Source organism: Castor canadensis, chromosome 3, assembly GCF_047511655.1.
Source record: "Castor canadensis chromosome 3, mCasCan1.hap1v2, whole genome shotgun sequence".
In the NCBI taxonomy this organism is placed as follows: domain Eukaryota; kingdom Metazoa; phylum Chordata; class Mammalia; order Rodentia; family Castoridae; genus Castor; species Castor canadensis.
In genome coordinates, this window is record NC_133388.1 from 163,104,794 (window position 1) to 163,120,163 (window position 15,370).

At 48.1% G+C, this 15,370-nt stretch overlaps 1 protein-coding gene and 1 non-coding gene across 2 annotated transcripts; one reads left to right on the plus strand and one right to left on the minus strand.

Moving 5' to 3' along the window:
• Positions 1–5,552: 5,552 nt before the first annotated feature.
• On the plus strand, positions 5,553–5,664 carry LOC141422052 (U6 spliceosomal RNA). The gene has a single exon (XR_012446716.1). It is a non-coding gene; the product is annotated as a U6 spliceosomal RNA (small nuclear RNA).
• A 2,759-nt stretch (positions 5,665–8,423) lies between these two features.
• On the minus strand, positions 8,424–15,118 carry Klf10 (KLF transcription factor 10). The gene is made up of 4 exons (XM_020178624.2): positions 14,933–15,118; positions 11,582–11,812; positions 10,572–11,481; positions 8,424–10,195 (listed from the first exon to the last, which is right to left on the minus strand). The coding sequence occupies exons 1-4, from the start codon at positions 15,107–15,109 to the stop codon at positions 9,936–9,938; spliced, it is 1,578 nt and encodes a 525-aa protein (XP_020034213.2). The 5' UTR covers positions 15,110–15,118; the 3' UTR covers positions 8,424–9,935.
• Between the last annotated feature and the right edge of the window lie 252 nt (positions 15,119–15,370).

Here is a 15,370-nt window from a genome sequence, read left to right on the forward strand (position 1 = left end):
TGAACTCGGGGCTTACACCTTGAGCCACTCCAACCAGCCCTTTTTTGTGATGGTGATGGGTTTTTTCAAGATAGGGTCTCACAAACTATTTGCCCAGGCTGACTTCGAACCTCAATCCTCCTTATCTCTAAGATCACTCGGATTACAGGCGTGAGCCACTAGCACCTGGCAGAACTAGAATCTTAAAAGAGTTAAGGTTAAATGAGGTAATTGGAGCATAGGCCCTAATCCATTATGATGGCTAATGTTAAAAGAAAAATTAGGACATGGAGTGGAAGACCACATAAAGTTACAGTGAGAGACAAGCCAAGGAGAGAGACCTCAGAAAAACCGATATGGACACCTTGATCCTGGAAGTTTATCCTCTGGAACTATTAGAAAATAAATTCCTGAGGTCTCAGCCAATTAGACCATGGGTCTTTGTTATGGCTGCTGTATCAAACTAATGTACCTAGTGTATCACATACCCTTCTATTTTTTTTTGGCAGGGGGTGGGACTGGGGTTTGCAAATGTTCTTACAACATGGCAGCTGGCTTCCCCCAGAGAGAGGGATCCAAGAAGAAACAAGCTGGACCCCGTGAGGTCATTCATAAGAAGTCTTGAAAATTATGCAGCACCATTTTTTTTTCTGGTGGTTCTAGGATTTGAACTCAAGGCTTCATTCTTGCTAGACAGGCTCTCTACTGCTTGAGCCACGTCTCCTGCCTTATTCAGCATCATTTCTACAACATTCTGTTGTCACACAGCTCAGCCCTACTCAGTGTAGACTTCATGAGGACATGAATATTGGGAAGCAAAAAACCACTACCATCTTGGAAACGGGACACTTTGCAGCTCCATTTCAATCTTGTGAGCATTTGGAATTGGAGCTTCCTTCCTAACAGCAACCATGTTGTGACGATTCCTTTACTGATTATTGGTCCTAGGTATAGGAGTCCTTTCTTTTTTTGGTGGTACTGGGGTTTAATCTCAGGGCTTCATGCTTGCTAGGCAGGTGCTCTTCCATTTGAACCACTCCACCATTTGTGTTGGGCATTTTTGACATAGGATCTCCAGAACTATTTGCCCAGGCTGGCTTCGAACTGCCATCCTCCTGATCTCTGCCTTCTGAGTTGCTAGGATTACAGGCATGAGTCACTGGCCTTTTCTGTCTGATCATTGATCTGAGTTGTGACAATACCCATCACTGTATTTGGGTACTTCATGTCAACGTCTTTTTTTTTTTTGCAGTGCTGGGGATTGAACCTAGGATCTCACAAATGCTAGGCAAGCGGTTCCCCATTGAGCTATATCCCTAGCCCTTCCCCACAGTTTTCAAATCCTCTATCTTGGAAAGCAGGGCAGGTGAGCACTACAATCTCCATTCTGTACTAATGAAACAAAGCCATGAAATGGTTACATTCAGTAGAGAGCCGTTATCAGCACACAGGGCGCATGGCCCCAGGAGAGCTCCTTTCACAAGGACACCTGTTTTACTTTGTCTACTGGAAATAAACACTCAGTACTCACATTTATCTTTTCAGTGAGACTGTGCAAGCCAAAGGGTGCCTTTTTGAAATTGATTCAAGGTCCTGATTCAAGAGAATCAGAAAAGGCTTCTACCAAAGCCTACCTGGATCTTTGCTGCTTCATTTTCATTCATTCTTTTCTTTCATTTGTCTGTCTTCTTGCTTTGGTTTTTGACATATGACTTCTATAATGTAGTCCAGCCTGACCTTAAACTCTTGATCTTCCTGACTCTGCCTCGCCAGTGCTAGGATTACAGGCATGCACCACTGGGCTCAGCCTCATGATATTTCTTAATTTTTCACTTCCTTCTCAGAACTTCATATTGATTTTTCCAGACCCAAGCTTTGCCTTCACCCACCAGTGGCTGAGCTTAGAATTAAACATTAAATTCTTCCAAGAAAATCAAAGAAAGATAAGGTATCACCTTTTCATATTTTGGAGTAATTCCTCCTTTCAGCATCCCTCTGCCACGCTGGTCGATCAAGGTCACACTGGGATTATTGGCATCCACTGAGTACAGAGTCATGAGCCTCTAAAATTCCTGTTAAGAGCAGGGTGCCAACTGGCAGGGAAAACTTCAAACAACAGACAGCCCCATTTTGTTTTCTTCTTTCTGGTAAAGCAAACCAAAGATGGAGAGTGTTGTGATTTTTTGAAACTCTCTGACAGCTAACTTGAAGCCAGATTATTTGGGTAGGCCTTGTTCAGATGTGGCTTGATCATTTCCCTGGGGAAAAAGATGTTTTCGTCACTTGTTCCAGGGGATTTTTGACTCCTAGAACTCTGGACGTAACTCTGTACCACGTTTGATGAGCGTCTGAGCAGTTTATCAGGAACTAGCTGAGCTCATACTTGGAGAATCCATTCAAGCTGGGGTCATCAGAAGGAGAGCAAAGAAGTTGGTAGACTGAGGAAGTCAGTTGATATGGGCTGCTTCTGTGGTAACTCTGCTCGACCGTGCTTTTAGTCAAATGACGAGGGTCTATGCTTAGCTCTGTTCAACAAAAGGTCTTTACGCTTTGTGCTTTCCCTCCCACTCGACTGCCCTTGTTACAATGAGATTTACTGCAAATGGGTCACCCAAATAATTAAGTCTGTAGGTAGAAGTGTGGAAACCATGGGTGTCAAAATTCCCTGAGCACCAGGCACCTGTTGCTCACACCTGTAATCCTAGCTACTTGGGAGGCTGAGATTGGGAGGATCATGGCTCGAGGCCAGCCCAGGCAAATAGTTTGTGAGACCCCATCTCCATAATAACCAAACAAAATGGACTGCAGGTGTGGCTTAAGTGATAGAGCACTTGCTTTGCAAGTGCAAAGCCCTGAGTTCAAACCCTGTACCACAAACACACACACAAAATCCCTAAGCACCCAATTCTGGGTATCTTTCCTTTGGCAGAAGAGGCAGCCACCTGAGGTGGGTATTCTAATGCATTCACTACCTCTTGTGTGTTCCAAACAAGGACATCAGAACAGTGCACACAAACATGCCAGCGGCTTTTGTGTACATGACCTCAGTAGGTCGATGTGCTGAGAGGGCTGCTGTGTCAGGTTAAGCCCTATTGCTTGATGCTGATTGCAACTCTCCCAAGCAATAAACTAGTTGTCACTGTGACCAGCACTGGAACCCACGTATGATGTTAATTTTGTGTGTCAACTTGATTGGGCCACAAGGATGTCCATATATTTGATCAAATATTCTGGATGTGTCTCTGAGAGTGTTTCTGGATGAGATTAACATTCAAATGAATAGACTGAATAAAGCAGATGATCTTCCATAATATGGGTGGGCATCACCCAATAAGTTGAAGGTCTGCATAGCCCAAAAGGCTGAGTAAGGAGAAACTGTTGCTGCTGTGACATCATTTTTTTCCTGCCTTTAGACTCAAATTGAAACATCAACGTCAAAGTGTAGTGGTTTAAGTCTGTAATCCCAGTAGTTGAGAGGCTGAGGTAGTAAGATCATGAGTTCTGGGCCAGTCTGGGCTACATAGGGAGTTGCAGGTCAGCCTTGGTTACAAAGCAAGATGGTGCCCCCCCCAAAAAAAAAAACAAGCTGGGTGTGGTGTTGTACACCTGTAATCCCAGTTATTCAGGAGGCAGAGGTAGGAGGATCACAGACTGAGGGTGGCCTGGGTAAAAATGAACTAAAGGGCTGTCAGAGTGGCTCCAGTGTAGAGCACCTGCCTGACAAGCATGAGACCTTGAGTTCAAGCCCCAGTACTTCAAAAACCAAAAACAAAACCCAACCACAACAACAAAAACCTAAAGCAAAAAGGGCTGGGAGGTGGGACTGAGTGATAGAGCATTTTCCTAGCAAGAACAAGGCCTTGAGTTCAATCAGTAGTACTGCTGTCCCCCGCCAAAAAAAACCCCCAAAAGCAATAAGGAAAACCAAACCAACCAACAAACAAAGCAAGTCTTTCTAGGGCGTGATGCCGCTGGCACTCCACACTGTGAGCTGTCCTGGTCTCCAGCTTGCTGACTGGACTTCTGAGTCCCTACGGTCACAGGAGCCAGCTCCTTACAAGAAAGCTCTCTCTGCCATATGTGGGTGGACTCTGGCACACACAGAATGATGTAGGCTTTGCTGGCTCCGTTCCTGTGGAGAAGCTGAAGTACCAGGTCTATCAAGTCCATCAGGGCTCTTTCTCTGTCACCTCCTCCAGGGCCGAGCTACCTGGAGACAGTTAGAAGCTGGCCGTCCCTTGGTCAGAACACTGCCAGTGGGACAGCTACTGCAGTAAGACTTCCCTTTAACGGATCTCCTGATGTCATCTCCCAAAGACTTTGGCTCCAAGACCTTACTGAGTGCCCAGTGTCCGTGAGAAAAGTCCCCATTGCTATCCCTGCCGAGCTAAATGTCCTCCAGAGACAAAGGGAAGGGTGACTGCTGAGACACTGCTCACCATTCTAGGCTGGAGTGTTAGACTCCTGGAAAGGCCTTGTGGATTTCATCTCCATTAGCTTCCTGCTCCGCCCTGTTAAAAATGCAATCAAGACAATCCACTTGCCAGGAGACTCTAAGATTTTTTTTTTTTCAGTGCTGGGGATCAAACCCCTAGGGTTTTAGGTGTGCTAGGCGAGTCCCCTATCACTGAGCTACACCCCAAACCCCTAAGTCTGGAAGGTGGAGTAAATGGCCATTCTAGCAAAGAATGATGGGAATACAAAAAAGGCAGTCTTGGGCTGGAGGTGCAGCTCAGAGCATAAGGCCCTGAGTTCAAACCCCAGTGCTGCCAAAGAATAATTTTTTTTAAAGTAAAAAATGAAAAAGGGCAGTATTGTCTTCAGTTTTTCATAAGTTCTGTCTGTATCCTGTGTGTCAAGTTAACAGCTTCCTAATTATTCTCCCTTCCTGCAGTTGCACTTTGGGTCAATTTTCAGTTTAGCAAAGGTTATTGAGCCCGTTACGTGTTAGGCACCATCTATGCTAGACACTGATGAACAAGGCTCACAGAGTCCTTGCCCCCATGGAGTATTACGGTTAAGAAAAAATATAACATTAAGCAATTTCTGTAAAGAGCAATGATTATTGTGATAGAGGAAATGTTAAGGTAGCAGGGCAGGGGAAACAGCCCCACCAGAAGAAATCACACATGAAGGCTTAGAGCTTTGACACACAGTAGAGAAAAGGTGGGAAGTGGAGGGGAGGGGGCTGGTGGAAGCCCGAGGGGCCAGGGTCTCTGAGACCTGCTCAGTGCACTACAGCAGCCATTAGCACCTATGGCCTGACACTTAAAATGTGACTGGTCCCAATCCAGACGTGCTGTAGCATGTACAACAGACTGGATTTCCAAGATGAGTACCAAAAAAGATGAAATAGAAACTGGGTGTGTTGAGGCCTGCATGTAATCCCAGCACTCAGGAGGCTGAGGCAGGAGGATCACAATTAGAGGAGAAAGAAAGGAAAGGGAAGGGAAGGGAGGGGAGGGGAGGGGAGGGGAGGGGAGGGGAGGGGAGGGAAGGGAAGGGAAGGGAAGGGAAGGGAAGGGAAGGGAAGGGAAGGGAAGGGAAGGGGAGGGCAGAAAAGAAAGGAAAGAGTGCTCGCTTCAGCAGCACATATACTAAAAAAACATTGGAATGACACAGAGAAGATGAGCCTGGCCCCTGTGCAAGGAGGACATGCAAATTCATGAAGCGTTCCATTAAAAAAAAGAAAGAAAGAAAAGAAAAAGAAAAACATAGAGACCAGCCTGGGCTACAAAGCAAGCCCTTATCCCCTTCCCCTCCACCCCAAAGTGGAATCACTAATACAAATTGTTCTCATTCCAGTGAGAAATGACAGGTTGAAACTTCTAAAATTCCCATCTTTGTCAACCCAAAATGATTGAATACAGAAAGAGCTAACAATGGCCAAAGTTGGGACAGCTGAGCCACAAAATACAGTGTTTGTTATAACTCAAGGAATGACACGCATATCCATGAGTCCATACTGACACAAATAAAACACTGAGTAAGTAAATGGAGAAGCAACAACTCCTTTCTACAGAATCCAGTGAATTCACGAGAGAATCAGCATGCTACAGTAATACCTGCCTCAGGCAAGAGCGCCATAAGGACACCGTGAGGGGAAAAGTCTAAGTAGAAACAGGTTTTTTGCATATTTTATTTCTTTCTAAATACTTAACATTTATAGAAAAGAAGTGAGTTTACAGTGGGGGATTCCAGCAGACATCAGCCTGGTCAGGTGAGTGAGGCTGGCACTGCAGCAGAAACCATCAGCATGTCTTCTTTGCATGACGAGGTGCTGCGGGCATCACCACTCTGGGAGCCTTCCTAATCCACGCGTAACCTCAGTCCAATCGTGACGACAGGTTCTGTCCACGAGACAGGACAGGGAGCCACCACAGCCTGGAGGCCAGAAACAAGAAGTCCAGACATTGGATTCGATCCTGACACAGAAGAAGGCGGCAGGAAAACTAGTAGTACTGGACTGTGGCTAACGAATTTCTTTTTACGTGTTCTAGTCTGTAGGAAGTTATCACTAGACGCTGGATGAAGGAAATACACACAGAAACTCTTTCTCTAGGCCTAAAATTATCTAAAGAGAATTAACTGTTAAGAGCTATCACTGATTTCATCTTCATGTATGTCAGATAAGAAACAATCAAAGTTGAAGTGCTAAAGCTAGTGAATATCAGTAGCTTTATCAACATCAGCGTCTCACTGACATTCAACTGAAAAATACCGTATTTGAATGATTGATTTACAGGGCTCCTAGGTGAAGTCTCAGTTGCCAAATAGGACTGAGAAAACCACAGCAACGGTGGCTGTGTCATTACAAGGACTGGGCACTGGGATAACAGAGTACCTAAATCATCTTTCTTCATCCTCACTTCTGGGCACTTCCACCCTGAGCAATCCCATGGGGTTTAGATGGACAGGTTCCCAAACATCAAGGCTGCGTAACAGCAAGGCCCCCCTCCAGCATGTGCGTCATATGCAGGTGGTATTAAATTTCCAAGCAAAGTAGCAACAGGTACACAGACAATTCGAGACACTTGTCCTACAACTGGTAGCAAATGCGTACACCGCCCCTTACCAGCTTCCAGCAGTGAGCTAGACTCTGCGTTGGGCTTCGTGGTCTTGGGACCACAAGGGGATTTCAGAGCAAACTAAAATAGCAACCTTACAGTAATTATGCCCCATTTACAGCTCTTCCTTCTACTGAGTGCACAGCAAGCGTTTCTCTTAGGGGGCAGTCGCCTTTCACGCGAGTTGAGTACGTGTTCATTGTACTTTAGGCATCACTTCCTGGTCTGAGTTAACTTAATTTCTAGGGTGAGCAATTGACTCTGGGTAACAGGTCAGCCTTCTTTTCATTTGCCACAGCAGTGTCATTGTTTATAATTATTCACTGTGGTGTTCCCTTTACCTTAAATGCTACTTAACAAGGTTTTGCTGAGAGCCAAAGCTATAGTTCAACTTCAAATCACCAAAATGTCCAAGACTTTGAAAACTAAACTGTGGTTTCTTGGAACGGCTGGCTCACAGACCATCTGAACAGAGACAGATATGTGACCTTGCTTTGTACACTCGAAACTGATTCACTGGAAAGACTTGTTCCCATTAGTTCTCAGTTTTAATGAGACCGTACAGAAAGTCAGACACTAAGTCCTTGGATACTAAAGTGACTAATGGCAAGGTGAGGCTGAAAATCATCTTTTTTTTTTGGCAGTACTGGGGTTTGAACTCAGGGTCTACACCTTGAGCCACTCTACCAGCTCTTTTTTTTTTGTGATGGGTTCTTTTTGAGATAGTGTCTCACAAACTGTTTGCCTGGACTGACTTTGAGCATGGTCTTCCTGATCTTTGCCTCCCGAGTAGTTACGATTACAGGCGTGAGCCACCGGCGTCCAGCAATTTTCTTTTTTTATGCGGTACTGAGGTTTGAACCCAGGGCATCATGCTTGCTAGGTAGGTACTCTACCACTTGAGCCATGTCCCAGCCTTTTTTAAAAATTTGCTTTATTTTTCAGATAGGGTCTTCCACTTTTTGTCCAGGGGCTAGACCACACTCCTCTTAACTATGCCTCCCAAGCAGCATGGGCACTCCACCCCCTGGGGCTTGTTTGTTGAGATGGGGTCTCCTTAACTTTTTCCTGGGACTGACCTCCAACTGCTATTCTCCTCATCCCTGCCTCCTGAGTAGCTGGATTACAGGTACGAGTCACTATGTCTGGCCTGAATTTTTTTTTTCCAGTACTGGGGTTTGAACTCAGGGTCTACACCTTAAGCCACTCCACCAGCCCTTTTTTTGTGATGGGTTTTTTTCAAGATAGGGTCTCATGAACTATTTTGCCCAGGCTGGCTTTGAACTGTGACCTTTTCTTGATCTCTGCCTCCTGAGTAGCTAGGATTACAGGCAGTCCCAGCTTTGAAAATGTTTTTTAACAAATGCAATCAGCCAATTATATATACCAAAGGAAATTCTTTATTGTAAACAAGATAAAAAGTACAACCAAAGAAATTGTGCAAATTGTAACTCACAAGGATTTTTTTAATCAACAAAAAACTGTTTTCCATTGTTCTAAGTTTTGATGTCAGAAATTTATATCCAATATACAGAAAAGTTTTAAATGGGAACATAGTGACATTTCTCACTATATATTTTAAACAATTTACTTTTACCACTGTATATATCATCCACTATACAACAGAATATAACAGAAATACTGTTAGCAAAAGTGAATGTTGGAGGCTGGGGCTGGAGCTCAGTGGTAGAGCATTTGGCTAGCATGCACAAAGGCCTGGGCTCCACCTGTAGCACTTCAGATACTAACTACCACACTGTGACACAGTAAGACTTACTCAATTTCTCAGGTAGTGCCAATGTTGCAGTGGTAAGAAGTTAACTCTGCAGATTGTAAATGTTTATTTTCAAGGTGAAAAGAAAGTAAATGTTCTAATAATTTACCTACCTATCTACTTCCACATCCCCGAAAAACTCCTATAAATACATAGGACATTTGTCCATCTGGAAATAATGGACAAAGGTAATAAAGCACACATTATATCTTCATGTTAAGGGTACTTTACTGATAACAAAGCCATCTTTTTCAAGGAGTTATCTAAATTTCTTGATATCCCTTCTTTACAATATATATTTTCATCTTCAGACTTTTTTTCTAAACAAAGTGCAGTGTATCTTAGAGTCTACAGAAAACACATTGGTATACAGTTTTCAAATCTACACAAGAAACTGCAGGCAAACTAAAGTCCAAAGTATAATAAAATGCCTAAAGAGTCATTTGTTAAACTTTCAAAATAAAAAGTCAAAACGAAAATTGGAGCTGCACTTCAAAGCAATTAAATTAATGAGGATTCCAATTTGGGCCTCCTTTAGCAATGTACAGCTGTTCAATTCCAAATATCAACAAGTATAAGAATGGTAGCTCTAGATATATTTAATGAGTACACCCACAAAGTTCACTGCGAAGACCAGGAATAAACAAGATAACTCGAGGAAAAGATGACAATCTCTGTGTAATACAAACTGATTTTCTGTCTCCATCTCTGTACCGTAACGTCCAGTCTCTGTCTTCTTGAAACCAGTGTTTCAGAATCACACTGAAGTTGGTCTCAAGCATAAACAGCAAAAATAAAGTAACAAATGTGCACACAAATTCAAAATCTGTGCTACCTGTGTTGACCTCATCTGAAACCTTCAAAAAATATTCAAAGGAATACAAGCTTTCTCATCTCTCTTATGTGATAAGAAATGAAACTTGCCCTTCTGTGACCTGCCTGTGGCCGAAGCACTTCTTGTCATCTAACCCAGGCTGGGCCTTCACCTCAGGTCAGGGGACTTCTGCCTTCAGCCCCCAATGGAGGGCCATAGACTTGCAGCGGAAGCATTTTGACACCACCCCTGGCTCCTGGCTGTGACCAAAGTTAGTTCTGATTCTTCACCTCCTGGTCTGTCACTGTGTGGGCGCAGGGGTTGGAGGTAGAGCAATGTCGTTTAACTTGCTCACTTCCATTTGCCAGTTTGGGAGCTTCTTGGCTGACAGATGGCGCCGGGCATGCTTTGTCAAATGGTCACTCCTCATGAACCGCCGGTCACACATGGGACAGGCAAACTTCTTCTCACCCGTGTGGGTTCGCCGGTGTCTGGACAGTTCATCAGAACGGGCAAACCTCCTTTCACAACCTTTCCAGCTACAGCTAAAAGGCTTTTCTCCTGCAACAAAAAAATTAGTGCACTGTCAGAACATTTATTAAACCTCCCAGTCACATGCTGTAGTACATCTAAAGGCATGAGAGGAGGTACGTTTTGAAGTAATAAAAATTAATAAACCATCACACTAGTACTGGACATGTTTGTGCCATTCTTAACTTTTACTCTATCATATGAACTTCTTTAACAGTTTTAAAGATACTTTGTACAACTACTCAGACATCTAAAGAATTATTCTGAGGTGTAAACAAAAGCACCAGAGAAAGTCCTTCGGGGGAACTTACACTGGTAAACATCACCCACTGAAGTGGCAGATGAGGCAGTTTACACTCTTCATTTACACATTCATCTTAAAGCTACAAAGGAAATTGGTCTGTACCTGTGTGTGTTCTCATGTGGGCCTTCAGATGGGAACTTTTAAAGTATGTCTTGCCGCATCCTGGGTGGCCACAAATGTGACTTCTTACTCTGGATGAATCCATCTGAGGAGCGACTTTCGCTGTTGAAGGGGGAAACCCAGGTGCAGGGGCAATGGGAGAGAGTCTGGTGCCATTTGGGCTCACCACTGGAGGCTTTGGGCTCTGCACCACAGGCTGGGGTACCACAAACATGACAGCACCTTTGGTTACCTGAGTACCCATGAACACCACAGGGGGGCAGACAGCTGGTGGCTGGCTGGGTGGAGTGCTAGGAACAACTGTGGTCACGACAGGGTTGTTTGCAGGGAGAGGGACCATCTGGCAGATGACGGGCACAGGAGGCATTCCCCCTGTGGACACTGCTGGTGGAGACACCAACACCGACTTTTGCTGTGGGGATGCAGGGGCTGGCTGAGACCTACAGATGACTGTCTCTGAGGAAGGCACAGGAAAGTCATAAAGTGCAGCACCTTTCTCATCAACATCTGCCACAACGTTTTGCTCACACTTGGATCTGTTTGGTGACACTGCTGCACAGGGTATGTTTTTTCTGGCAGCCTCAACATTTAGGTGGGTTCTTCTTCGAAAAGAATTGTCCTGATAGTTGAGGATGCTAGCTGCTTTCACTGGGCAGGATTGGTGGTTATACAGCTGGGCATCAGCTGTGTGACGGATCACACTGGTTGCCTGAGCCTTGGGGAGTTTGGGGGCAGATACAGGGCTCTTTTCTTCTTCTTTGAAAGGTGCAGCAATGGGAGGCTTGGCAGTGTCTGAAAATGACTTGAAGTGTCCAGTAGATGGCGGTGGTGCCATCATGTTTGACACTTGAGAGGGTTCGAAGTCAGAGGGACTGTAAGGAGGAGTTAAACACTAGAGAGAAGAGAAACAAAGTAATGGTGAGAAATGAAGAGTTCATTACCTAAATCATCAGTAATTCTGTAATCTACACCAGTTTAAGAAGAATACTTACAAATGCTGGGATTGTATGAAAATCAGGTGTGCCTGGAAGCAGACTGTCTTCCTCTGACATATCTGAGACTGGTGTAACGGGCCTGTTTTCAAGGTATTTCTTAAAGTCAGACTTCCAACTGCAGCTCATTGACATAAGTGCTTCTACAGCTTCAAAATCACTTTTCTCCGCAGTTTTGTTCCAGGAATACATTTCTTTCGACCTTTCAGAAATCATCTCCATTCTTTCCTCCTATGAAGACAGATTAAAGCTTATCAGCACACTTTTTTGGCCAGCCACATGACACAAAAGAATATACAATTTTTTTGTTTCCTTTTTTCTAACAACTTACACAACTTCCAAGTTAAAATTTTAAATAATTTTTCTCTTACCCCTCCTCTGACACAAAATGTTCAGTCACACTTGTCAGGTGACCCAGACTTCATGGTAGCAGTAATAAAATCTCCATCCTTTTCACATTTAGTTTGCTTAAACATTGATATTCTTGCAAGGTAGAGAGAAATACCCTATTACCATTAAGGAGACCAAGACCAGAGTTCTTAGTGCACTTGTGATTCAAAAAGGGGACATACTTGGCTTGCTTAGAAGAACTAAAGTGTTTTACAGTTTTTAAAAAGTAGCCACCTGCCACGGGGGCCAGATAAAATAAGAGGACTAGAGGACTTTGCAAAAAAGCTCTTTTCTCTGTCTTACAGGTATGCGCTGAAGTTTGACGTATGAGTTTCTAGTAGGGCTTTTAGAAAGGGCCAACACTTGAAAGTAGTGAACCAGAACTCTTGCTTATTCATATGGTTCTGACATTTGAATAGTCACTGGGGATTAAAATCAAATAATCAGGTATCTTCAAGGTGTCTTCCAGGTTAAAGTTGTATTAGATTACTTAAAATCTAAAGTTGTTTGATGATCTGATTACCTACGGTAGAGACATCAAGTCAAACAAGGTGGAAAAATTCCCGTTTCAACCTCTTCAAGCCTGTACATTCTTCTACTAGATCTATTTAACGTAATGGTTTGCTATGACACAAGAATAGAAACAGGATAATCAGAAATTTAATACTCTTGAGAGTTGCAAAAACAGACTGAAGTCTACTATATATATATTTTGGGGGGGGTTCTGGGGCTTGAGCTCAGGGCCTACACCTTGAGCCACTCCACCAGTCCTTTTGTGATGGGTTTTATTCGCTATAGCGTCTTGAAAACTATTTGGCCCGGCTAGCTTTAATCCGAGAGCCTCCTGAGTAGCTAGGATTACAGGCCTGAGCCACTGGCTCCCGGCAAGTCTGGAATACTCTTAATGTTTTAATATTAAAGTTCCTTAAGCTGCACTTAAAAAAAAAAAAAAAAGGCCTATCCACCATCTCTATTTTTCACTCAAACTCCCAATTCTTTTGGTCAAAACCAGATTATGCAAAAATACCAAAACCCACTACATTGCAAAGCATTATTCTTGACGCTTGTTTTTGTAAAGAATGCACGATCGCCTTCGTAGAGATCCTAAGAAAACGAGCCCTTGCCCTTGCAGTACCCCTAACAATGCAATTGCATAACCGCGCGCCTTTATGTAAGCTGCAATGGACAGAGCATGTATGTATACAAGCCCAAGACGCAAAGGCAAAGAAGTGAAGGGAAACGGGGAGGAGAGGAAAGAGCAGCAGGGCGTTAGGCAGGAAAGGGAAGCGCGGGCGGAGGCACGGGCGGGAGAGGCAGACGCAGGGGGAGGGCGGAGGCGGACGGCGGGGGAGATCCTCGCTGGCGGGGACCGACGGAGGGGGCCGCCCTAACCTCAATGAGGCTCCCGGGTGAGTCACTGGGAACATTCCTCGCCGCGCGCACGTCCCCGCGCCCCTGTCCCTGCCATTGGCCAGCTGGGCAGCGGCCCGCGCGCGGATTGGCTGGGCGGCCCTGGGCGGGGGCGTGGGGGAGGAGGGGGCGAGGCATGTGAACAAAGCATGATCAGCGACTGCTCCGGGCGGCGCAGGAAACGTGAACTGGGAATTGCCGCGCAGTCACCTTTCCCCTACTTCCTGAGCCCGGGCCCCCGCCCCCGCGCCGGCGGGGAGGGGCCGCGGGCGCCGCCGCCAACCGCCCGCCAGTGCGCGCCGGCCGCGGGGAGGGCGGGGCGGCGCCGGCTCCGGAGGCGCCCCGCCCCTTCCAGCTCTCCCCGGAGCCGCCGTTCCCTTAGGAACCGACAGCGGGGCCGGGCCTCGATCCCGCCCCTGGCGGAGGCCGGGGCTGGGTCACTCGGGGACGAGGAGCTCCCCGGGCGCACCCGCTCCCAGCCCATCCCCAGCCTCCGCCTCAGCTGCGGGAGGAGGAGTCGGGTCCCCGCGGAAGCCCGGCCGCCGCCCTCCTCCCGATCGCCCGCCCGTAGCCCCCCGGAGGCCCGGCCGAGGGCACTTCCCGCCCACGCAGCCCACGGGACCTCAGACCACCCCGTTTCTCCCGCAGACCCAGCGCCCCCTCCCCGTGGCTGCCGGCAGCTCGGGCCCCCACCCGCGGCGTCTCCACGGGTGTTCCCAGACGTGCAGCCCCCACAGGCGCAAGCTCCAGACGCGCGGCCCCCGCGTCTCGCGGGCCCGGCTCCCCCGCCCACCTCCCCGCCCAGATGCCGGGTCCGCTTCCCACCCTCCGACCCCCGAGGCAGGTCCCTGCCGCCTCCAAGAAGTCGTCAGAAGGTGGCCACCCGGCCCCGCCGAGGATGGGAGTCCCCTCCCGACGTCCGCGGGGTACCTCGGCCCCACTTGGCGGCCGCAGGGCCCGCGCGCCAGCCCCCGCCCCGACGCCGGGCGCCCCCTCCCCCGCCCCGGGCTATCTGCCCCTCCGAGCGGCCCCGTCCTGCAAGCCGGCTCAGACCTCCTACGATAGCAGCCCTCGCGCCTCTCCCGGGGTCCCCGGACCCCCAAAGCTTGAGTCGCGTTCCCGATGAGACAGGGGCATCTCTCCCCAGTGCCAGGTGCAGGGCCCCCCCACCCCGCTCTTCTGAATCTTCCCCTAACCTGGCGGCCGGAGGGCAGCAGCCCCTCCCCACTCCCTCCGCGCCTCCGCGGTCATCCTCCCTCTCACCTGCCACCTAGGTCCCCCGGTGGAGCTGCCCGTTCCCCTCCCTTGGGCACCAAGCAGCAAGCTCCCCCTCCTGTCTCCAGGTCCCCGTCCTCTTCTTCCAACCCCCCTCCGCAGCACACGCCCTCGCTCATGCCCACTGCCTGCAGGAAGCCCCTTCCTTCCCCCAAGACTCCGCTGCAGCCCGGAGTCTCAGGCGTGGCTGCTGTCAGGGGCTCCGAGGTTCATGCCCCGGCTGGCCCCCGGGCACGGCGGGGCAGGAAAGGACAGGGACATCCCCAGGTGACTTACCGCAGCTTGCTGGAGAGAAGCGCCGAAGTTGAGCATGGCTGGCTGTTTGGCCGCAGGCTGCGAGCTGAGTGGCTGCTGGGCTGTTGGCTGCCTGGCCACAGACGGGCGCACAGAGACACTCGACGCCGCTCCCGCCGCCACCGCCGCCGCGCTCCGCGCCGTCTGCCCCCTCCCCATTCAGGTAGCCTCTCTGCCTGCCCCGCGCCGCGGGCGGGGGCGGGGGCGGAGCCTACGGCTGGCCAATCAGCGGCAAAGGTGTGTGAGGCTCCGGCCAATGGGCTCGCGGGGCCACGCGTGATCAGCGGCTGCCCGGCAGCGTGAAGCTCTGTCAGTGGAGCGTGTACACAACCCCCGGCAGCGTGTTGCCTTGGCCCTGCCCGGGGGAACTCCCGCGGCCACCTGACTCAGTGACGCCCCTCGCCCACCCCTCGACTTGGG

Coding starts and splice junctions, on each gene's coding strand:
- Klf10 (XM_020178624.2), bottom strand. CDS start 15,109: ATGGGGAGGGGGCAGACGGCGCGGAGCGCGGCGGCGGTGGCGGCGGGA. Junction 11,813..14,932: donor CTTCTCTCCAGCAAGCTGCG/GTAAGTCACCTG, acceptor CTGTCTTCATAG/GAGGAAAGAATGGAGATGAT. Junction 11,482..11,581: donor TTCATACAATCCCAGCATTT/GTAAGTATTCTT, acceptor TCTTCTCTCTAG/TGTTTAACTCCTCCTTACAG.